This window comes from Polyodon spathula, chromosome 17 (genome assembly GCF_017654505.1).
Source record: "Polyodon spathula isolate WHYD16114869_AA chromosome 17, ASM1765450v1, whole genome shotgun sequence".
NCBI classification, from domain to species: domain Eukaryota; kingdom Metazoa; phylum Chordata; class Actinopteri; order Acipenseriformes; family Polyodontidae; genus Polyodon; species Polyodon spathula.
Window position 1 is genome coordinate 24,478,531 of NC_054550.1, and position 25,736 is coordinate 24,504,266.

At 38.8% G+C, this 25,736-nt stretch overlaps 1 protein-coding gene across 1 annotated transcript in view; it reads left to right on the forward strand.

Annotated features, from left to right (window-relative positions):
- Positions 1–25,736, forward strand: part of rad51b (RAD51 paralog B) — a 131,214-nt gene that overhangs the window by 42,723 nt on the left and 62,755 nt on the right. The window contains exon 7 of the mRNA XM_041276860.1: positions 12,828–12,915. Coding sequence (XP_041132794.1) covers positions 12,828–12,915 — 88 coding nt within the window. The remainder of the gene's footprint in view (positions 1–12,827; positions 12,916–25,736) is intronic.

Sequence of the window (25,736 nt, forward strand, 5' to 3'; positions counted from 1 at the left end):
AAATAAATAAATAATAAACCTATAGATGAACTTAGTCTGAGAGTAGGAAGATCTGTAGCTTTGATACGTACAGTAAAACTATTACCCCTTGTTGTCCCAAAACGTTAGGCACACAGTATACTTTTGCATACTTTACAGCAGAAAGATATATACTAGATATGTGTGTGTGTGTGTGTGTGTGTGTGTGTGTGTGTGTGTGTGTGCGGACAGCCAGGCAGACATAAAAACACCCAAAACTTTCACACACTTTGATAAACAGAAAGGAAATCCCCCGGGATCCCTGTACTGTATGTATATGTTTGTTTGTCCCTGAGTTGAGTGTTTTTCAGGTCTGTCATTGAACAGATCTCTCCTCTGCTGTAGTGCCCTGGGCAGCTCTCTTAACTAGCTTCATGCTAGAAGTGTGTTGAGAGTCAGGTTTGCACATGAAGGGCACCCTGAGCGCAAGGGAATGCGTGGGAATTCCTTTGAGATGCATCACCTTGTCCGCATACAATATTTGTTAAAAGCCAAAAAAAAATTATGTTTAAATAAACAACCCAATTACGGGCTTGGTTAACCCTTTAGATAACTTCCAGATTTAACACTTTGCTTTCTCATTGACTTTTAACTTAATTTTGCCAAAATGTACTGTTGTTTTTTTTTGGTAAATATTTTACTTTTGTTTGTAGGATTGTATACAGGTAGGCTGTTTTGCAAGGATTTTAAGGATCATAGAGTATATTTAGTTCTAGTAATAAGATTGTTTATGTAGTTCAACTGCAGAATTTGCATGGCCCTTTATGAGCCTATTGTGTTATCTGTTTATAAAATATCCTGGTGCTGTCTATGGTGCGTTTGACAGAGGTTCATTATAAGAGCTTCTTTATAAACTGTGCTAGTTCTGTAACATTAGCAGCTGGCTGTCAGTTTACTGTTTTCACAACATAGATGATGTGTTAATTCTCGAAATAATTTAGTTAAATAAATATTTTCTTCTTAAATGTTTTTTTTTTTTTTTTTTTTTTTTTCTGAAAGCTAAATAGGCCTTTCTTATTTTGTAAGTAAAATTTATACTTGATACCATTCTGGTTTATGTTACCATTAACAGCGTAGCAAAGTAACATATGTTTTTCCATAACATTCGTGACTTAGATAAATATATACAATAGTTTTTGCTTCTGACCTTTGACATCCAAGTATTTCGTCAAGCACACTGTTTGAAACCCGTCATGGTGTGTTTGAGATTAGATCGCTGCTACCAGGGTGATCCTAGAAATAGAAGGTCATTGTCATGGTTATCACTGAGTAGCACAGCACCCCCACACACTGTGTGGAATGTGTCTTCCTGTATTACTGGAGAGATCCTCTTGGTATTCATGATAAGCTTGATGTGTTTATGACAGTTGTCTTCTTTATTTCTCTATCTGATGTAAACATCAAAAAACCCTGAAGTGCTGAAAACAGTGAAATAATAAAGGGCCCTTATACAGTGAAATGTAGTTTCCTGCCAACATGCCCTAACAGTGACTCAACCAATCAATTGTGAAATCACGAGGGAACACTGCACAGTCTTTAAAACTGCATTTAACTTTTCTATTGGACAAAGTTTAAATGTTTTTAGCATTCCAGCGTGGTTTATTCAGTTAATGCAAAAATGTAGAGTAACATATTATGTTTAAGTATAAATATAAATAAATAAATTAAAATGAATTAGATAAATATTATTTCTGTAAACATTGATTTCAATATACATACATATTCTGTATACACATACTGGTAAGAGCTGTGTATGTTGTGAACTGGTATAGGAACCTGTAGATTTTTCTGGCTGTGTAGAAGCCACTGCCAACAAAATAGCTGTAAGATGAATGTGAAGAAAGAAATATTTTTAAAAGGATTTTTTAAAAATAAAAGATAGCACAGCTGAATGTTTTATAAGTCTTTCTTTTAAGTTTATCCCAGGTTATGTCATGCCAAATCTGATATCAAGCTTAGCCGGTTAACTTTTTTTTTGAGGTTCCTTTGACCCAGAAAAAAAAAAAAAAACATTGCCAGCTGTTCTCTTGCCTCACTCTCACTTCCTTTCATGAATATTTTCTTCTTCATTTTTTGTGAGAATTGAAACCTATGTTGGCTTTGTTTTTAGAAAAAAAAAAAAGGATGAGGGAGGGTGGTTTGTTTCTACAAGTCGCTTGTTGTGTAGTTTGGTCGCGTGCCAGAAAGTTATTTGCTTTATCTCCCTCTCTGTCTTAGTCTGTCTGTTTCTTTTCTTTCTGCCTCTTGAGTATGGTTATTGATAGTATTCTCAGTCCCAGACATACATTGGCTATGGTTTTAAATGTGAGAATTCAAAAGCCAACATAAAAATCTAACTAAAGCTAAAAGCATCCAATAACATCATGGTGATCATTTTTCCCCAGCGTGTACACTGTATTTTGAAATGAAGGGCCTTAATTTAAATAATTATCTTTGTGGTTTACTAAGAATTGTCGTAAGGGGAGCTTGTATGAGTTTGTCAGTCAGCTGTTGTAAAATTCTCAGTGTTGTAAAACTTGTGTGGGCAAAATCTGGCATCCTTTATTTTGACCTGTGACCTAAGATAGCTGCAATATTGTTCATGTGACTTTTTGGTATTTGTAATATAGCTGCTGTGTGACTTGAAGTTCTTCTTTTTTTTTTCTTTTTTTTTTCTTACATCCCATAATCAGCGTTCAGTAAAAATTAACTATTTCATTCCCTCATTGAATCAATGATACAGACCACATGGTTTGACTTGATAATTGGTACCCAGTTCTATTCTATGATTCTCTTCGTAACCGGTGAGCATTAACCGGTTCCTGTTTCCATTTTACTTTTTTTCTAGATATTCAAGGCTATTTTTTTAAAGTGTGGTTTTAATGTGTGTGTTTTTTTTACTGTAGAGGAATTAAACTACTATATATATATATATATATATATATATATATATATATATATATATATATATATATATATATATATATATATCCACATTTTTATACAGTTTGGTGAGTAAAGTTGACATTTGAAATCACTGTTTCTCTAGTTCAATAATCGTGTTTTGGACCTTTGTGTTTTTATTCCTCCAAATGCGCTGCCTGTGTCTTTTCTCAACGCTAGTTTAACTTCTCCAAAGTCTCCCTGACGGTCAGGGAGGCAGTCAGGCAAAATGCTGTTTTTCATATCAGTCAACCCGAACAAAACTGCTCACTGCATTATAAGTTAAACTGCATTACAATACACACTGATTTCTGCAATTTTTTATTTTTAACATATTCAGCCCGGGGCTTTACAGGAACCATCGCCATGGTCGAAGCGATCGAGATTTTGAGATTTTAAAGCAAATACATCCAAGAAAATTGATTATCATTTACATTTTTTTTACATTTCCTTTCTCTTTGTGTTTTGAGTAGAAAAAGACCCAGTGGTCGGCAAATGGCGGCACGTGGACAGGTGTGGTTTGGCCCGTTGATCCCTCCTGGCAGGGCTGTATCAAGGGTTGAGCGAGAGCGGAACTTCATTTTAATGTTACCGCAAGGGGGCTGTCATGGGAGATTCTCCGTATGACCTTCATCTATTTCTTGCGAGTAAGCAGAAAATTAAGTGTTTTGCAATATCGATTCTAAAGTACAGTATTTGCTGATTGTGATGATACATTTATGCCTCGCTGTCATACTGGAATGCTCATATGATAGACAGGAACGCAGAATAATATCAAACGGAATTGAATAGTAGCATACATTTTTATTTTAAGTGCTTCATTGCGTTATGACAAATTTAATGAGAAAAATTACACTTTCGTTCTGCGATCAGCTTTAGAACACCAGGCGTGATAGACGTGACGGTGATATGTAGGCAGACGTCCAAAGATTCCTGTGTCAGCCTGTTTCGTGCATCTGTTTTTAATATTGCATTCATTGTGGAATAAGCCGCTTGGCATGTGTAAGAACATGGAGAGCACAAACAGAGCCAGCAGCAGTTGTCTGGACATATATAGGCGGACCAGAATGGTTCCAAATTTGCTTTGTTAATTAATTCAGTTTTCAGCAACGACGATGCCTGTAAATAGACTACTAGTTCTAGTTGCTTCTTCGTCGATTGTGGGAAGCACTTGCTTTGCATGGGATGAGAAATCACCACTGGGGTTGATTGTTAAAGCGAGCACTGAAATTGTCTGCCAGCTGTACAATAAAGTCATCGTTAGGAGTCATTTTGAGTTATGTTTCACTCACAACATATCAGAATGTTAAACTAAACTAATTTGTCTCTTAATAGCTACAACACAGATGCTATGTTATTTTACTAATATTTGCTTGGAAGTTACAGAGACATACTATCACAATTGGTACTTTCTTTTTCCTTTTTGGTTTGTTTTCAACCGTCTTGACAAGCTTTTTTTTTTAACTGTTGAGCCGATATGCCTTGTGCCAGCCTGCAACACATTTTTTGGGCGGGGGGTATTGCAAGTGGCCCGGTCTGCGGCTGTCCACGGGTCATTTGGCCCGCTGTCGAATTTAATTGCCGACCACTGCTTTATGCCGTAATCTTTTGATTCATTGGTCATATTTCAAACACACGCAAGTCCAAATTAGCACATTGGGTTCCTGCTTTGTAAGTCGGAGCCAACAGTTTACTGTATTAAATCATATCACTTGTTTCCTGCTTGCACTTTAAGGCCAAGAATCTTATTCAACTCCTTATTTTCTTTTTAGTAATCTTAAAAAAATATGGGTCTGCAGCTTCAAAGGTGGGGACTTTACAGTTGTAGAGGGTGTTTGGTTCAGTGTAGTCTCTCTCATCTCCAGAGGGCACTGGTTTAAGCCTCTGCTTGAAACAGTTCCAAAGTACAGCAGTGCTGGAATGGAGCGGAGGTGAAGCAGGGGGTGTTAAACAACCTAATTTCCTCTTCCTGGATGTAATCTTAGCACTCTGAAATTGATACTTTTGGCTGCCAGGGCATCTCTTGTGGTTACTGTACCTTTTTGTTCTGTAGGCCTGAAGCATCGTTTTCAATCAGAGAGAGAGACAGAGAAAAAAAAAAAAAAAAAAAAACCCAAAAGGTTGAACAATGTTATCTGATATAAAAATCTCAACTGAGTTTAAAAAAAAAGACAGCAGAGCACTAAAATGCCAAAAAAGGGATTTTTCTTACTAGATTTAAATCTAAGTGCAGTCTGAAATAGCGAAAGTTTGTCTTCTTGTGTTTTTACAAATGGAAACAATATGAATCCTTTCCCTGAGACTGTTCAAGAATGTGAAAAATAACCCTTTATTAGAAAATCTGTGCATACCAAGAGTACTTTTTAATATAAAGTAGAATATTTTCATTATTGCTATTGCTTGTTTATGTAAAGGGTACTGTTAATCAATAACTTTAACCCTTTGCGGTCCTATGCCAGACCAGGTCCAACATTACAATTTTCTCTTTCCAGCCCGATGTCAGACCCTGTCCGACATCGTCAAAAAGACGTCAAGCACAGGTCTCTAGTCGTTTTTTTCCTCCGGAAAAAGCCGAGAAAACCTTTCAATGGCCGAGTGAGACCGATAGAAGAAGTTTATCTGAGCATACACATAGACCCTGCACCACAGAAATAACACGGACCAAACGGACACAAGAAGATAGCTGCTTGCGCAGAAAATATCACAATTGCAGAGCTTTTTTGAGATGTTTTAGTAATAAAATAATGACTTGGATCGCATTATTGAGGAGTTTGGTGATAAAACGAGTGATCAGGAGAGGAATTATCAGTATGCACGACTGTGAAGAGTTATGTGAAAAATACAGCGATCAAGGGGTGGAGCTTGGCTGGAGATGCTGTATTGAGTGTCCTTTGCTATGCAGTGCCTTTTAAACCCGTTTTCCTCTGGGGGGGAAAAAAAAAAAAAAAACTTAAACACATGTAAAATAAACAGCATGTGTGAAATTAAACTGGACCTGACACACCTGACAAGCACTGAATAAATGGACTGCTAAGGATTAAACACTGAGGTCTATTTAATTGATCTAAACAGTGGCAGATCTAAATACTGCCATTAAAATATCAACCTTCGTAATGCTTTCATATGTTTACAGATTGAAATAAACTGAAAGGTTAATATTAACAGTGTTGTATGTATAACCTTGGATTCATTATTCATTTAAACATCAGCATTGTTTAGATAAGATATTGTTTTTACATCAATTGAATATACCCCACAGTATCTATAAGAGAAGTACGTAAAAACTTTAAAACATAAAAGAATTGATAATCAGGCATTGATAAAGCCTGATTACTTAAATATTTACATAAGAACATAAGAACATAAGAAAGTTTACAAACGAGAGGAGGCCATTCGGCCCATCTTGCTCGTTTGGTTGTTAGTAGCTTATTGATCCCAAAATCTCATCAAGCAGCTTCTTGAAGGATCCCAGGGTGTCAGCTTCAACAACATTACTGGGGAGTTGATTCCAGACCCTCACAATTCTCTATGTAAAAAAGTGCCTCCTATTTTCTGTTCTGAATGCCCCTTAGTCTAATCTCCATTTGTGACCCCTGGTCCTTGTTTCTTTTTTCAGGCTGAAAAAGTCCCTTGGGTCAACACTGTCAATACCTTTTCTAACATCGCATAGCAATTTGAGAGATTTTAGGTGTACTACATGCTTAATTATAAATATACCTGAAGCTGTAATTGTCTATTTAATCTCAATTATATCCCCAAAACCACTTTCAGTCAGCTGTAATGGCTCAATTGCCATGTTTTGGGAGCCATTGTCCACATCTATGATGCACATACTATTGGGTCATTTCACAACGTATTAAATGAATTTTTAAACCATGTTTTTAATGCATTAAATACAATTTGTTAATCAGGAAACGTGTTGAAAGTTTTCATGGATACCAACTATTATACAAAAGTGTGACTTTAATATAAACCTTGCTCAGGCACTTTATCTGGTTTCCTGATCTTTGCAAACTGAAAGCAATGCTAACTGTATCTGTCATCAAGTGATCTGCTGGGGAATGGCAGGGGGAGGGAACATGTAGGTGAAGCAGATTTCACATACATGCAGTGCCAACTGGCTTTTATCAAAACACAGAGTAGAGCCAAAACAAAATGCAATGTTCCACTTTCTCAGGCTTAACTGAATCTTTCTGTGCCAGAACCCCACCTTTAGTCTGACTGGGATTAGTTTGTCTGTCGGCAGTTGTAGAAAATATTTCCTTCTGCTGCAGATCCAAAAGGCAGTTTTCAAGATTTTGTATTCAGACTGGATTTGAAATGGATCCCAAAAGGATTATTTTGACATTAAAACTGCATGCAGTTTAGTTGAATGAATGCATTTTTCAAACAAAAGTATATATCAACTTTTGCTTATTTTAAAATAATACAAAAATAATCTACTTTGAACCAAGAAATAGTGTGCCAAATGAATACTGGATGATGGCTGGGCATATTCTCTTTTGTTATACAGTAAGGAGCCCCTGCATGTGGGTCTCTGTCAGTCCTCAGTGTGAAGGGAAGTTAAAAATGAGACCAATAATGATAAATATACCTTTTGAGGAAACTCTTACCAGTCCCTGATCTCTCTATTGGAGTGACAGATCTGTGCATCGTCACCTTTGCTTAGTCAGAAATACCTTTTCTGTCCAATAACTATATCTCTGTCTATTTCTAGCTCTATATGTAGTAAATATGGACTTGAGAGGAGGGCTATAGTGGGAAATTATTGCCCCAAGGGAAAACTATTGTTACCGACTGGGAGCTATAGTGGTTTTATATATTTTGTTTAAGTAGAGCTCATACAGCATAAGTACATGCATAAATAAATAAATAAATAAATAAATGAGTTTTTGAAGTTCATGCCACATAGTTATCAAAGTTTTTTTAGCGTACAACTCTCTGTTTGGCTTGCTGACTGCTGCATAATTCAGTTTATATCTTGGCCGGCATATATTTTTACGTTGAGTTGAATTTCAGTGCTTCGGCTACTTGGTGCTTAAACGCTCCCTGTATCGCTGCCCTTGTTGCCCATGGTGCCCTTGAAACGCCTCAGAGCCTCGGTGCTTCAGCTCCTTGGTGCTTGGACGCTCCCTGCATCGCTGCCCTCATTGCCCGTGGTGCCTTTGAGGCCCTCAGAACCTCGGTGCTTCAGCTCCTTGCATCAGTGTCCTCGATGTTCCCGACACCTCAGAGCCTCGGTGCTTATCATTCAGTGTTTTAACGCTCACTGCATCAGTGCCCTCAATTCCCCCTGTCTATAGGCAATAGTACTCCACTCTATTTCAAGCTATGCGCTGCCCCAGTTGTGGGACTACACGCAGTCCAGACTAGACACCCTTGTCCCATTACTGTGGTCGAGCCTGTGTGAAACAGCACTCTCTCTAGTTTTCTGGAGTTCCTCTGCAATTTTTATTGCTGGAAGCCGGCTTCAGTGCACCAGTACTGTATTCTACCTCTCTCACTGTCCTCTATCTTTCTGCATGCTTGGTGCCTGAGTGCTTCAGTACACAGGCTTACACCCTCCATGCTTGTACATCCTTCACAGTGTCCCCTGCTAGTACGGCTGAGCCGTGTGTGGCATTGGGAGCCCCTCCCTCCCCTTCTCGGTCTGTCCCTGAGCCCATCACGGAGCATTCCCTGCGGTCAGGCTCAGATGCCTCGCTCTCACAACCACTCTTAGTCTCCTCCACAGAGTGCTGAGCGGACTAAGCAACTTGAGACAGGCACAGGATATTGTGGACTTGAAAAACCAAATGGTCCAAGTCCTTGAGTATTTGGCCAGGCAGCAGGCTCAAGCCCTTGCTCTTGCCCCAGCTGGGCCGATAACACCGGCCCTGGAGCTGACCCCACTTGCACCGATGGTCACCCCGGATGTTACAGAACCTGATCTCAGCATGGCTGAGGAGGACCATGATGCGATTTCGATCACAGCCTCATGAGAAGGTGGCTCCTTCCTTCAGAAGCAGCTACTGCAGTTGCCGCCCCTACCTCCCCTGACCTTACCTTTGGACCAGAATTATAGGAATTGCTGCTGCGCTCTCACTGAGAAAGCAAGGCGTCTCGGCAGGTAGCCACAGTGCTTCCCTCCTGTACTCTGGTACGGGAGAGAACGAGACGCTGCCGTCCGCCCGTACTCACACGGTGACGCGGACGGTTCCAACCTCCACTGCCCTGCTTGATGACCTGAGGCACCACCTTCAATTTTCCATGGCAGCTAACAGCGGGGCCTACCCGCAACGACGGGAGGGAGCTGGTCATGGGATTCCAACACAGCAGTGATCATAAGTGTGCTGGATTTGTGAGCAGTTCCTCGTTCTTGTATGCATTCCCGCCAATACCGTTGCTGCCAGCTTTCCTGGAGAAAGTGCGGACAGAAGAGGTGACAGTTCTCCTTGTGGCCCCCAGATGGCCCAGGAGAATCTGTTTTTCAAACCTTTGTCAGCTGCTTCAAGGCCAGCTCTGGGAGATTCCGCTGCACCTGTATTTCCTCAGTCAGACGAAATGCACCCTCTGGCACTCATAACCGGGCAGACTCTAACTGTGGGTCTGGCCCCTGAATATCATCCCGATATTAGGAGCTTTGTCCTGTGTCGCGATCGAGGTACTGTGGGAATGCCATTTGTCCCGATTTTTTGAGTAAACTTGGAAAACCCAGGCGTAAAATGTGAAATTTTTATTTTCTCATTAGGACATTTTGTATGTGCGGCTGCTGTACTGTCTCGCGGTGCAACAGCATACTTTGCTGGTTTAGGGCGTGTTGTTTCAGTGAGTTGATTGCATTACATCTATGTGGCTAACCAGTCACATTAACCTGCAGTCATGTCATGCGTTACATGTGTTTTTTTTGGTGCATGCGCCTGTTCGTCCGGTTATACTGGCGAAGTGTCATGATGGCTGGTGTTGTTGACTCTCCTGTCACTAAAAAGCAAAAAAGACAGTGTAAGTACCGTTTAAACATAAATACACCTAATATTTCAGAGCACTATAAAAACCTAAAAATAGTGGTACTTGCTTCCTTACTAAAACACAGTGCTGTCATTTGCTAAAAGGCAAGCATGCAACATCTCCTAACAGTTGTTTTCAACATTCTCTGTCTGGTGTAGATTTTTCCATACATTGAGACTGCACGTCTGCATCCACCAAATAGGTTGGACGGGCAATAGCTTTGCCAAGTTATACAGATGTGGAAATTGATTAGAAACAGTCCCAAAACTCGGTTACCCAAAGGCATCTGGCATTCTTTAATAAAGTCCATATATGCAGCACGTTCATTATCATGTTTTTTGTCCAGTCGAGGAATTTATTTTATCAGTACTGAGTCCAAACAAAGAAAACACCCTATTGGGTCTAAAATTCTAACTGCGTTTAAAAAGTAAGCAGCATGTTTGAACCAAGGTAGCTGTGCTGGATTGTACCTGTAGTACTGATTTAACTTGGCTACAACCGACACAGGAATACTTTTTTGTCTGCGCTGACTTTCCAGTTTGTTTTCTGAAAGCTGTTTGTTTTACTTTCTGTTCCGCAGCCTCTGTAGTAGCCATTTGTTTAATGTGTGATTCTGAAGTTTTAGCGTTCGATCGTATTTTCTTTGTCACTTTACAAGATGTGCAAAGCAATTACCTCCGTCTGCATGTACAGTTTATTTGGGATATGTCTTCAGCCGAAATATAGTTTGCTTGTTTTGCTTTGTCATCAGTTTTTGGTATTTTATGTCTAATGCTGAAAACTAGGTTGTAGCAACCTAAATCAAAACAATGCAGCACTGACTTTGTCCCACCTGCTACATACAGCACAGCAGGTCACAGAAAAGCCAGTACAGACACACTGATAGGCTGATTAAAACATCATTGTCATCTGAACAGTAAACAAGAAAGTTAACCGCTTTGGAGTATTTTTTTTTTTTTTTAATGATATTTCTCTAAGTTTTTGTTTTTGCCTAAGTGCAATTGACACAGGAAGGTGAATGGATTTAAAAAAAGCCTATCTACAGAAGATACGTAGTTTGCATCGCTTGAGTTGTGCAGTAGTTCACAAGGTTTTTTTCCTCCCCTCACCAAATGAGTGTGTTCCGATTTTTCACTCTTGCTATCTGGTCACCCTACCCTTGAATGGGACCATCTGTCTGCCTTAGGGCTCTCAGACACAGTCGTCAGTACACTGCAGAACGCTAGGGCCTCCTCCATATGGTCGTTGTATGCCTATAAGTGGAAGTATTTTCAAAATTGGTGTATGACCAGAGGTCGTGACTCCGTTTATTGCCATATAGCAGTTATTTTACAGTTTCTGCAAGATTTGCTAGAGGCAGGCAGGTCCCACTCTATGCTGAAAGTGCACAGTGTTCTCTCAGTGCACAGTGCCTGTATGTGTATTTGGGATGATGGAACGCACAAACCCCGCTTTCCTTCCTAAGGTGGTTACGGTTTTCCACTTAAACCAGTCAGTGGAACTAGAGGCTTTCCACCCCCCTCCCTTTTCTTCGGAGTAGGATCGATGATTAAATTCCCTCTGCCCGGTTCGGACATTGAGAAGTTATGTGGCTAGGACGAGAGCGCTGTGTCAGTCTGACCAGCAATTCGTCTGTCATGGTGAAAGGACCCTTGGCCAAGCCCTCTCGAAGCAGCGACTGTCCCATTGGATTGTGGACACAGTTTTGACTGCATATACGAATGGCTTACCCCCACCTGGACGGGCCGCTTCGCACTCTACCAGAGGATTGGCTACATAATGGGCCCCTTTTTAAATGAGCCTCATTGACCGATATTTGTACTGCAGCTAGCTGGGCTACTTCGCATACATTCACCAGGTTCTACCGGCTTAGTATGATAGATCCCTGTATGCCTTAGTTAGGCACAAGAGTCCCTGAGGTTGCACGCTCACACCGCTAACTTGGTTTTGCAGTATCGAGTCTTCCCTCATCTGCTGTCTCCGCTCACGCTCCCTTGCGACGGCTTTGGTATACTTTCCCCAAAAGTATTGGTTGTTGGTTGTCTTCAAATTGAAGGGTTCCCTGAAAGAGAAGACGACCAACAAACCTTGTGAGGTTGCATCGTTCGCGGGTTCGATGCAAAAGAGAACATGATCCCCGTGGAGGGACTACTTTTTCCCTTGGTGGGCGGGACAGAGGACTTAACTCCATGGAGGGGCCTATCGGCAGCTTTGATATAGAGTGCGCAGTGACCAGTGGCAGGTATATCCCAAAAGTATTGGTTGTTGGTTGTCTTCTCTTTCAGGGAACCTAAGATTCGTAACCTAACGTTTTTTTCTTTTTAACACTCAGCCATTTTCTGTTGAAAAGGGGAGGGACTGACAGTGATATAAACCAATTACATGACAGTGGGAGACTATTGCTTGGTGGAGTAAGGATGTTAGGGCAATAGTTCAATCTATTTTTGCTCCTGTGATGAGGTTTTAACCAATCACAGCCCAGCATTTCCAACCACTGATTTATATTTTTTCCCACATATTTAGAATTTCTGATTATACTACAGCAACTCCACACAATGAAAGTCAAAGAGCCTCATTCGATCTTAATGCCAAGCCAGTCACATCTAACACCCCCTGGTGGACAAAGACAGCCCTGCCTGCAGGTGTCCACTTTGGCTTATAGGGCACCTGGCCAATAGGATTTATTGTAGTGTAGTGAGATAAAGCACACACTGACGGCTTTACTTCCTCTGCTTGTGGAAGCGTCATTGCCAATACGATTCCCAACCAAAATCAGTAACTTGCTGCTGAATGCATGTTGGTTGTTCATTGTAAAGTGGAAGGGCATTGTACTTTCTATGAACTTTGGTTTGACTTCCTTCTAGTGTTGATATCTCCTTTATCGCTCTTTTCCTTTCCAGGTGGTTCTAACCAATCAGATTACGACGCACCTCAGCAGGAAAGGTACTGCACCCTCACACCTGGAATGCAATGTGCCAGAAAGTGAAGGTGAGATCTGTACCACTGCATTTCACCCATAATAACACTGCAGTATACTAAATTAACCATGTGATTTTTATTTTATTTTTTATTGCATAACTGTTTTCCATTCCCCCCATGGCCAGTACAAAAAAATCAGCACCCTCATCATATAGCTGTGCCACACTCATGGGTGGATATACTTTAGGTAAATTATGATTTTCACTATCACAGATACACATGTGCCTGCTTTGGCTACAGCAGCAAATAGGTACAGTACTTACAAAGATTGGGTTATATAGCAATTTGTAACCAGTTATGTGTGTGTGTGTTTTTTTTTTATACCCATAAGATTTATGATCGGCATTATTATTAAAGCCTAGGTTAAGGTATGAAGCTGGGTGAGCATACAGGTTCTGGTTGGGGTAAGGGGACATTTTCCCCACTTTTCAGCAAACTGTGTGCTCTATGGCTGCTGTAAGCATGTAACTTTACCTGCCTTAGAAATCTAATTAGAATGTAGGTTCTGAACAGGAAAGGGCCCCTTAGCTCCATCTGCTCAGGCTGGGGAAATGTGGAACAATAAGGCATATCCGATTCACAGTCCTGCTTATGTAATCAGATTCATATCTTACGGCTTCAGTTTAGTCCTTTCTTCAGGTTTCTTCTTTCAAGAGCAGCGCTTCTCCAGTTCTGAGAAAATCCATCTCCTCTCTGTTTATTATTCGCCTGAGGGCTGTCGACTGTCGGCCAGAGATCAGTGACCAGGGTACCGCTGACCTCAGTTTCATGTACTTCTGTTAAAAAATAAAGCTGGGCCATGAAGTTACAGTTACCTTTCCTGGTTTTGTTTTTTCACTTGACCTCTTTGAATTTGGTTCTAAAAGTACAGTGCAGTAGTAATACATTAGGTCAAGAGTTTTGTCTAATTTCCAGTGTTTTTCAAGACTCATAAAAACTTGATGAAAACTATTATGGTGAGGTATTATTTTACAGCAGCACATCCTTTCAGTCAAGTAATGACAAACTTCCAAAAACATATGTTTGGCCAGACTCTTTTGTGTGTTCATATCACATTGTCCAAGCTGATTGTACGCTGCTTTTCCTATCTGCCTTCTCATATGAGAGTGATTTGAAATTTGTCCGATTGGTTTCCATTATTAGCAAACACAATCAAACCACTATGAATTGGGAATCTGAATGCAGTCACTATTGAATACCCATACCAATCGTTGTAATGCAGTAAAACACAAAGCCAATTCCCCAAAAAAGTAAACCGTTACAATAAAAAATAAAAACCTGATGAATACATCAGTAGCCTCAGTCTCTATTTCTACTTGATATCTCCTTTGTTTAATGTCCAGTTGTAATGTGGCAAGAGTAGCTTTACCTGGTTAACTCTGTCTGAACATCAGCAATACTGAGACCCAACAGTCCTGTTTGATTACTGTAGGTTTGTACCTGTCGCTTTCTGACCCAGGATTGAGTACTGCTGAGCCGTCAACATCACAGCTAGTAAAAGCCTTGGAAACTCCACTTCACGTGAAACCCTTCTCGTTTAATCTTAGCAATCTTTGTTTAAAAACAATGAAACTGTGTGGATACACTCATTTGGTGCTCACATTCCGTTTTTTAGTCCATTTCAAAATTCTGGGAACAATATTAAAGGAAATAAATGATTCTCAGTGCAAATTAGCTTCAGTGTGCGTGTTAAATTATAGACAATTTAAACTGTTGGAAACAGAAAAAAACCCAAGCATTTATCAGATTTTAAACACCTCCCTTAAGTTTTAGCTTCAGCATCTGGAGACCAGACGGGGAAAAGCTTTCAGGCACTAAGTTGCAAACTGCATGTTTTTCGGGGGGAGGTGGGGGGTGGGGAGAGCTCAGTAACATTTGATTCAGGTTGGAAGGCCTGTCTTTTACCTTGGGGGGTTACAACTGGACTGGATAGCACAGGAGTCCCAGATACCTGATACCAGATCCAGGTGGTCAAACTACTGGCCATGAAATATGGGGGATTATATTTCGATAGGTGCTGTTGGATTCCTGATAACAAAATTATACCTACGCAGCATATTAAAGGGTACATAAGGACCTTTTAATTTTATTGTGTTACATGTTCCCATGTGTTGCTACAACTGTTTACGTTAGGTGTGTGTATTGTTTTGATTTTTTTTTTTTTTAACATTTTGATCACTTTTATATTGCATTCCATGCCTTAAGATGGCTTCCCATGTACCCGCATTGGCCTCTCAGAACAACCTTTCCCATCATCCTCTTGCTCACTAGTAAATCCATCTCAGTTACATATGTGAGCAGGAGGATGATGGGAAAGGTTGTTCTGAGAGGTCCATGCGGGTACATGGGAAGCCATCTTGAGGCAGGAAATGCAATGTAAAAGTGGTCAAAATAAAATAATAATTATAACAATGCACACACTTTACACAAACAGTTGTAGCAACACATGGGAACATGTAACACAGTAAAATAAATGTCCTTATGTACCCTTTAAAACAGATTTATATTGGACAGTGGTTTTACAGATCATTCAGGCACTGCAATTAAGTGATCTAAACTCAATGGGATATACTGTATACAATGCATATTAATTTCCTTTTAATTTGTGTAAAGGATTATCTACAATCAATTGTTTTTAATATGTTATTTAAGACAAAAGAAATTATGGATAGTAACTGTATTCTCAATCTAAGTAATCCCCACCATAGTCATACAAATATTGTATCCTTACCAGTGGTGTACCCATAGTTTGGGTTGGGTATGTAGTTTGACTGCATGTTGCATCTTTTTTTATTTTTAATTTTTTAGATAAATGCATTTCAAGTAATTCTTTTGAGAGACATGACAGCAATCCTATATGTGTTTGTGAAAAGTGTAACATGTTTAAAAAAACCTGTAATACATTTACAAAATTCAAGGAACCTTTTCACAGTGCCAAGTCAAACTGCTATTTAGAATGTTTATGTATGAATGTAGTTTGCTGAAGTAGTGAGTAAATTAACCTAGTTAGAGGAGAGGGATCGAGACGCTGACACTGTGTAGGCAAGCTTGTGGTTTTTGTGGGCGCCACACTGAGCACACCACTCCTTTTATTGAACGTTCCTCTGCTGTGTATCTGCACAGCATCTTCCTGTAGAAGCTGCACACCTGTATACAAACACATCATCTATATTTGTGTTTAAAGCACCCAGTTCACACCTCAATACCTTTCAACACCACACTGGGCTGCATCATAACCTATGTCTGCTTTGTTTTTACAGATCTTATGCAGCATATTTTCTCTGCTTATGATTTCAACATATTTTTATCTCTAGAAACTGAGAATAATTTTTAAGAGTGTGTCTTGTACTTAATGATACAGCTGGTTGGGCTTAATACATATGTTATTACACACAAAACTAAAAAAAAAAAAGAAAAGCAACATGATTACTGCCTGATTTATGTGGACATGATTTTATGTGGATCTTCACCATACACTCCTAGCCTACAATAGAGGTTTTAGATTGCATTTGGCTGTAATCCAAAAAACTTTTGATGACACATGAAGATTTTTAACTTTTCATGTAGTATATGGTTATTTCATGTACTGTGTACTATGTGGACCATCTGTATGCGTGTGCAGTAATTTGTTTGTCTATACATTGCATTTGCATCACATTGAGTTAGTGGTCATGATAAGATTTGACCCAAAAGCTACTGTAGCAAATAAATGCTATTCATTCTAACATCATATGTTCAGATTTGTGGTACATATTCACTTCCTAGTTTGATTGCATCCTGCGACAGCTTTCTAAACAAGATTTCCTTCACAGAGCGTGGGGTAAGCTTGCCAAACCCACGTTATTCTCACGTTTGTCAGGAGTGTAGGTTGATTAAATGTAACTGTGTGGTCCTGAGTGTGGTGTTTTTTTTGGAGGACGTTTATCTAAAGATCTGCTAGATTATGTATGTCTGACTGTAGAGATTTAATAGAGATTTAGTTGAGTTCATCCAACTCTCAAATGAACTAATTCACACTAGTTTTGCTAGTAAATCAGTAGTAACAAAAATACACACTAACCCCATTGTATCTGTATGCCACACTTGCATTTCCACAGAGATATTCAATCCAATTATTATGAAACTTGAGAAGGATGTTTTTAAGTACAACTGTTAAAAGTATCTGGATCTATGGGTATATGGAGGTACCTGTTTGTCTGTCTGTCAGTATGTCTTACTAACATTGTACTTTTTCATGTTACTGATAACTCTAAACATGGAAGAGGATGGAAGTCACTAAGATGCTTGCTTTATTATTATTATTATTATTACTATTATTATTATTATATTTATTTATTTATTTATTTATTTATTATTTTTATTATTATTTTTTACGATCTAGGATGCCACATCTCCTGGGAAACTGCAATGAAGGCAATAACATTGAGTCTCGCAGCATGTTCGGCCAGCATAAACAATTTGAAATGGGCTGGAGCATGGCTGGAGGAACCATATTGCTGTCATTTAAAAAAATCACTTTGTTTCAAGAACTATTATACAATTTAAAAAGTAAAATGATTAAAAAAAAACCTAACATTAGCTGGTAATGCTTATTCCAGTGTAAACAGTGTACTATAAGAACTTACTCTACTTAATATGTACCAGTCATCTTATAGAGATTCCAAAAACTTCCAGCATTGCTATTCTCAATTATATCTGTCTCCCTAAAAAGTACACTTAATACAAACCTAAAACATTGTAAATGCTGACCATCGGTAGGGGTTTGGTAATGACTAACATTGCTAATTACACAGAGTACAAAGATCAGGATATGCTGAATGGAAGGACCTTTTACAACTTACTAAGTACTGACAAACAATGTGTTCACTGCACTGTACCATAGAAATGGTTAGCTTATGACTTGCATTCAGACGATGTAGGGAATTGATGTTAACTTAAAGCTGTTAATCTCTGATTGGTGCTTTTGACAGTGTTATGTAATCCAAATCAGAGATTTGAACCTCCGACCACCTGGTTCCCAGTTGATCACATTTCCACACCAAACCACTGATGTTTTTAAATTACTGAAACACAGACTCTGCCTAATGAGAGACACTGCCACTGAACCCATTTATGGGAGTTTGCCAGCATCATTAGGCATTCCATAATTGCTGTTCCAAGCCAAATGTAAAACTGAAACATCTGTTAAGCTTCCCTAGCACCCAGTTTAATACACATGCATACTAACTGAAGAATGGTTTGAATTAAAATACTTTGCCTTAGGGACCATGTATGAAACTGGTGATTTGGTGTGTTTATGGGTTTATCTATTTATGTATTTAAGAAAATTCAACAAAACCAAATCAGGAACAAAAGAAAAAAAAAAGTAGAAAATGTGAACTAGGTACAAAAATAGATAGAGGACGTTCATGTGAGTAATTGTGTAATTAATGGTGAATTAATCACGGTAACAGGCCACGGTTTTGACCTTGACAGGGTACAACTGTGCCAGTTTAAACAAAAACAAGTTTTCTAAATGCTTAAGGAGTTCTGCCTGTGACAAACTGTGCTATTTTTAAAACAATTAAAAGTTTAGACAAGTGACATTCAATTAACATAAAAAAACCCATCAACATTAAAAAAATTCAAATCTGCCAGTTTTACAGGGGTGCCAGGGTATACAACCACTGTTGTTGAGTGCGTTACTTAGATGTATTAATTTATTGATTGATTTATGTATTTCATTAAAATTGTAACTATCATTAATTTCCTCTAAATTAATCTTTTTTTTTTTTTTGTTGTTTTTGGCAAAAAGAGAGTACATGTTAGGCCCATGCTTGTTTTTAAAATATGGATAATCAGAAAAGTCAAAGAAACGTGCTTCACCATATTAAAAAGAACTGTTGCGTATAGTTTGAATTTCATACAATAGCAAGCCATTCAGAGGTTTTGATGACCAATGCTCTGTGTTGGTCAGGGACATTGTGTATGAGAAGCACCATTCTCCCACTCTCTGCTTCTTTTAGTCTTGGGTAATGAGAGCTGCAGTCTCCTATTAGATCGTAAGAGATAATTGCATTGAGCTGCACTAAAGTAGTGACATTAATAAGCTGGCGTCTGATTTGCAGTGCATTTCCAGATTATTATAAGCCAATGAAACAATCTCCTATTGTCAAGGTCGTACCATCCTAAATTATTGCACGTGACATAATGATAAGCTGGAAACTTGCTTGAAAGGGTTAAACTCTCACATAAGGAAAACACCCACTGTCTATTAAGGCCCGTTTGGGTATCCATGTCTTGTTAAATATATAGAATGGTAAATCTATTTATTTATTTATTACCTGAAACTTGTTTTGCTTATCGCACAAAGAGAAATAGATACAACAGGGCAGACTTTGTAATAATAACAGTAAATCAGCTTTTGAGTTAAATATGTATTATCTAAACACCGGCATTTAGACAACTAACCAATAGCTGTCAAATGGCGTTGTGAGATTGTAAGAGGAACCCACTGTAAACAAGATTTTCCATTCCAGTTGGGCTTATCCAAGAGTAAACCGAATAACATGAACATTTCTTTTTTCATGATTACATCACAGCTGGAAGTGACGGATGGGGAAGGGATTTTGATTTAAATAAAATGGCTATCTGTTCAATTAAGTATTGTAAGTAAATACTGAGAAATTCAGTCATGTTTCAAAGAGCCTGTTTACATTGGAATGGTGTAGTGTTTGTGGGAGGCGGGTGTTTGATAGTACTCTGTTCTCAAGAGGAAGGGAAATTTAAATCATGTTTCCGTTTGTTATGTCTGCTTCATGGCCGTTTTGGACTGTCTGCTTTCGTTAGAGTTGACTGAACTCAAAAGGACATTATCCCCGTCATGAACATTTTTCCAGTCTACTAAGTCTGACATGTCATGTGATCAGCTAGCTATGGCTCCATTCACCAAATGGGTGTTCGTGGAAAACACAACTCTGGTTGCAAGTGGGCTACGTGTGCCACATATTTTGGCAAGAAACATCATACATTTTTAAAAAAATGAATCTACCTTATTCTTTTTTCTGGCAACTGTCAACCACAAGCCCCCTTTTTAATTTAGAGTATCCAAATACTTTACCCCTATTTGTTAATTCAGTGTCCAGCTATGTTCCCTCATCACAGCAACTCCCCTAAAAACCTCTTCTGATCCCACTGCTAGGCCAATCGCCTTTTTACACCCATGATGGTGGGTGTCAAGTGTCTAGAGTTTGCTGGGTACCTGTCCATTAGGGGCTAATGGTAGAGCTGTACAATAATATAATCCTAGCTGATTTCCTATACCCTTGTGATGTACAGGTATGTTTTAAACTTGCTGTAGCATTGTGTGAACAGTCTTCACTCAATAACAAAAAAAAAGGTATTATATCAAGTTATTATATTTTTCCTATATTTTTTGTTTCCAAGATATTAATGTAAAAATTTTAAATTCAGTATATTTTGATTGAAAACTAACTTAATCCATGGCCGGGAATGCACTTTATTGATTCTGAAGAAACAGATTTCTCAGAATCCAAATTATTAAACTAAAGCATGTATGATAGGTTTCAGTTCACTTTATTTAGTGCAAGCATGCAGTAGAATTTGTTATGAGAAAGTTAATGGTAGTTATTGTTAGTGTTTAGGTGTGTTCTGCTCTGTGCTGAGAGTTTGTGGTGAATGTCATGGCATTTCAGACTCATCTGATGCAGAATATGTCAGCAGGATGACCACTTACTATAGGCTAATGCAATGAAAACTTGTCAACTCTCTGCTTTGAGAGACAAAGAGGCTGCAGAGGTTCAATAGGTCAGTAACCTTTAAAAGTATATTGCCTTTCACCCTAATAATAGTCCATTCACTTCTTTTATATATTTATATGCTCTATTTCATGGCTTCTCAGTGCTGAGACATTTTTTTTATTGTACACATCCTGTGCTCACTCAGTGCTGTGGCATATACAACTAGGACTAATATTTTAACAAGTTGCAGTTCTTGAATCAGCTTTCCCTGCCTGGTGGTAATGGCCACTGTATTTAGCAGAAGCTATGGTGCTGAACTGCAGCTGATTCACAATATATGTTCTTCAGAACATGAAATTTGTGACTGTAGACAGCCAAGGTCTACTTCTAAAGCAAACAGACCAGCTGGGGATTTTTTGTTGGTCAAAACCAGTGTTGGCCATCGTAAGAATGCAGACTCATTGCCTAGATTGTTCACTCTGCGGTTACTCCCTCTTGGTTTCGTTACTGAAAGGAATTCTGTCAGATCTCATACAATAATTTATTATTTTTTTTAAGGCCTTTGATTCATTTTAAGATGGCTCAGAAGGTTTTATGGGGGGAGAACGATGGACCCAGACACCTCCTTCCACAGCCTGGCACTGCTGATCTTTCCTATATTTATGGTGACTAATAATCCCATTCTTCTGATTGCAAAGCCGCTGATTAATTAAAATTCTCAAAACCTCCCTCTTTTTGATTGAAGTAATATGTACTTGTCTTTAAACATTCCAAGTGCAACAGTCAGCTTTGTTTTTTTTTTTTGTTTTATGTATTTATTTGCCTTAAAGTTCTGGGAATTTCAATCCAACATTGTCAAACAGGTCTGTTCTCATGCTATTGAATCAGTTTGTTACGCATTTATGTGGAAAATAGATTTTTTGATAGGTTCACCTTAAATGGCCCAGCACTGATTGTATTTAATAAAACATAATATCCTGCTCTCAGTAGAGAATTAAATGCTCAACTTCAAAGGGTGATTTCAGGCATCGTCTTTGTGAAAAACAACATTTTGAATTACATCAGTTGTATTTTTTTATTTTATGGAAAAAGATATTCATACAACGCCAAAGTCACTGGTCATTTTAAAAAATGGTACCAGACCTGGCATTACTACTTTACTACAGTGACTGATACATGGACAACCTTTTCTCCCTTCAAAAATACACCTTCATGTCACTTTAGTGGGAGATATTTGGAAATAAAGTAGGCATGTCATGAAGTTATAAAAGGAACTGCATCGTGCAAGATTGTTTTCAAATGTGCATTAAATTAGGTAGGTAGTTGCATAGAAACTATAAAAGCAGGAAGAAGCAAAGTTTTATCTGACTTGGAGAAGCATTGTATTGTGTGATTGACTTGAATTATCTATAGAATGCATCTCCTCCTGGGAAATCGAGGACCAGTTAGCAAACATCACACAAGACAATTTAAAATGTTCTCGGAATGGGGAAGACAATGACTGCAGAGGATTGGGACAACTGAAAGGCACCAATCAATACCAACAATATCCCACTGAAGTCACGAGAAAGCTTCCACTAATATTAATTTATTTCTGTATGACAATTTGCACTTGCTTTAAAATGGGGCCCATTAATGCTTAAAAAGGCTACATTTTAATAGTTGAAATATTTACATACTTGTACGTAAACTGAACCTTTCTGAACTGTCGATTCCTTGAGGCCTATGCACTCCATATCTATAGAGGCCACATACAGAGTCTGATTTCTAGTTTAAGGGGTTGTGGGGTCTTGTGACAGGGAAACAGATAAACAAAATAAAGACTTTATATGTTTTGCCAAACCCGTAGAGACATAGTGGTATAAATATTCTGGATTCAACTTCTCTGGGAATGCTGGCCATGTCTTGGCTCTTTGTCTATTTAAAAAGTAAATGTATAAGGCAAACTCTTAATTTGTTTGCTGGGGACTAGTGTTAATTTGTAGAAATATACATCTTGATCTTTCTTTTTAGCTGTGGTCTGCTTTGTTGTGCTCTCTTTCCTTAATTAAGTAACTTTTTCAGTGAGGGGGTTCAAGCCACTGTTTTATCTGCTCTTGGCCCTGTGATCATGAATCAGAAAGACAAAAAAGGAGAGGGAGTTTTGAGATCGAAATGTCAGCTGGGGGAGTGGGTGGAGGTGTGGGCCGGATATCAGTGTGTGCGGTGTACTTTTACATCTTAACAGTAGCTCATAAACTTTCCCCACACATTATTACGGTCTGTATGTGCATCCATTATTCTCTTATCTATTATTCTTCTATCTGTAAAGACCTCTTTTTACACAGTCCTATTGTTGTGATGCACAGTGTCACACTATATATATACCAATATATATATATAGTAGCAGGGCAGAAGTTTGGTGATGGTAGATCCCCATAAAGTATATTGAGGTGAGCAAGCAGGATCTCCTTGCATTGAGGAGTAACGCACACTGTTTTTACGGCACCTTTTATTTTATAGTTTTTGTGTTGTGTTTTATTTTTTTCGTACACTGGCCGTATTTACTCAGTGAGCTACCATGGTTGGTAGTGTCACTTGAGCTGTTCTCACTGTGTGTTTGTGTAAATAAATCCTGCGTGCCAGCGGGTTATGTCAACTTCAACCTCTGTCTTCATCTCCTGCCTGTCACTCAGCAGTGAATGCACCCACAAGCAAGATCCCTGTTACATATATACATATGTATTTACAACAGTATAACCATTTTGAAATGCCCAATCAGTAGAACTAACGATCAACTGGCGACCACTGTGCCCGATGTGAAACCAAACCTCACTTTTTCACCCATTGAAGAAGCAACTTAACCTAGAAACATTGTGCTCCAAAACTTGTTGGGTTTTTCACTAGTAGTGGTCCCTGAAGGAATAATAAAGCAGCTATTCAAGCCGATTGTCCTTCATAACCCTGCGGGAGTGAAAAAGCCAATGCAGCACTCCCTGTGGTTCCCTAGATCCAAACCACATTTGCATGACTTACCATGGTTTTACGATTTTCAAGACATTAAAAAATAACAGTACTCTGTGTACTTCATTTAAAGATTCTTAATACATCGCAGTTATTCTTTTTGTAATTTTTGTTTTCATGTTTTGAACTGGATAAAAAAAGCCTCTCTGTAAAATAATTTATGTGGATGTGCTGTATGTATTTAAGATTTATTATTTTTGCCAGGAAATGTTTTGAGGAAATGAAAGCTGCTGATGTGAGTTGCAAAAGGGGCGTTTGAATACATTATCTTCGCTTAGTCTTTGAAAAATTGCAGGATGTTACTTCTGTTCAAAACAGAGGTTTATATAAAGATTGTGTTTACATGAGGGCAGTGTTCTTTCACAACTCTGGCTTCTTTCCTCTCTGGGGCTGAGATCAAACAGGATGACACATGCAATATGCAATATTTTAAGCAGAACCTTATGTATGTCTCAACTTGCTGCCATCTTTCTTATATATATATATATATATATATATATATATATATATATATATATATATATATATATATATATCTTTATTCGGCCCATCTTGCTCGTTTGGTTGTTAGTAGCTTATTGATCCCAGAATCTCATCAAGCAGCTTCTTGAAGGATCCCAGGGTGTCAGCTTCAACAACATTACTGGGGAGTTGTTCCAGGGTGTGTGTGTGGTTGTCACCAATATTACCTGGGATCTCTATACATACACATGTATTTAATATATATATATATATAAAAAAAATATTAGTATTGGAAGACAAGCGTAACCTGACCAATAAGTTGCCACCAGTTCCATCAAAGCATTACACACAAAAGACAATATTTCTCCGTCCAGGAGAGCAACCACCAAGAAAAGGTGTTAAAAGCCTCACTCAGGACAACTGGAAGCTGCTAGAGACTGGAAGATGCTGGCAGGTGTTGGTCAACGGCTTATTTTTCCACCTGAGATTGCCACCACTAACCTTCGACCAGACATTGTCTTGTGGTCTGAATCTGCACGCCTTGTTCATCTGGAAGAGTTAGCAGGGCCATGGGAAGATGCTGTGGATGAGGCGTATGAGAGGAAGAAACTTCGGTATGCTCATCTAGCTGCTGAAGCGGAACAGCAAGGTTGGAAAGTCAGAGTTTACCCAGTGGAGGTGGGTTGTCGAGGATTTGTGGCACACTCTACAACCCTGTTTCTCACAGACGTCGGGTTCAGTCACCAAAAGTTGCGACGCACAGTGAAGAACTTATCTGAAGCAGCAGAAAAGAGCAGCAACTGGCTGTGGTTGAGACGGAAAGATTCTGGATGGGGATCTTAAGCACAATAGAAAGAAAGCAACGCTGATGTACAGGTAAGTAAGCTGTGCTGGGGGATGGAGGGGGGTGATGCTGGGACGCCAGAATCATTGTTGAGCCCTCTTGAGGGGTCGTGGGCTAGTCAACGAAACACTGAGGATGGAAGGTGCCCACTTGAAGACCCCAAAGATGTACCCTACTTAGCTCAATCCAGATGGTTGTCATGCTGATGCGCTGGGGAGACCGCACTGGGTTTATCCCCGGAGCCAGCATCGCAGCCGTTGTGTGTGCTGATCCCTGGAGCCAGCATTACACTTCAGCAATCAACACCAGACAGAAGGATATCTACATCATCAGATGGAAAACAACGCAAATGGATGGAGATGCAGATGGATCACATTAGTTTGGTGCAAAGCTACGTCTTAGTTGGTGCTTATCTTGGTGAGAACCGAGTTCAAATCAGCATGAAGTTCAATATCTACTCTCATTTAATGGAAATTATATATATATATATATATATATATATATATATATATATATATATATATATATATATATATATATATATATATATATATATATATAGCTCTGGAAAAAATTAAGAGACCACTGCAAAATTATCAGTTTCTCTGGTTTTACTATTTATAGGTATGTGTTTGGGTAAAATGAACATTTTTGTTTTATTCTATAAACTACTGACAACATTTCTCCCAAATTCCAAATAAAAATATTGTCATTTAGAGCATTTATTTGCAGAAAATGACAACTGGTCAAAATAACAAAAAAGATGCAGTGTTGTCAGACCT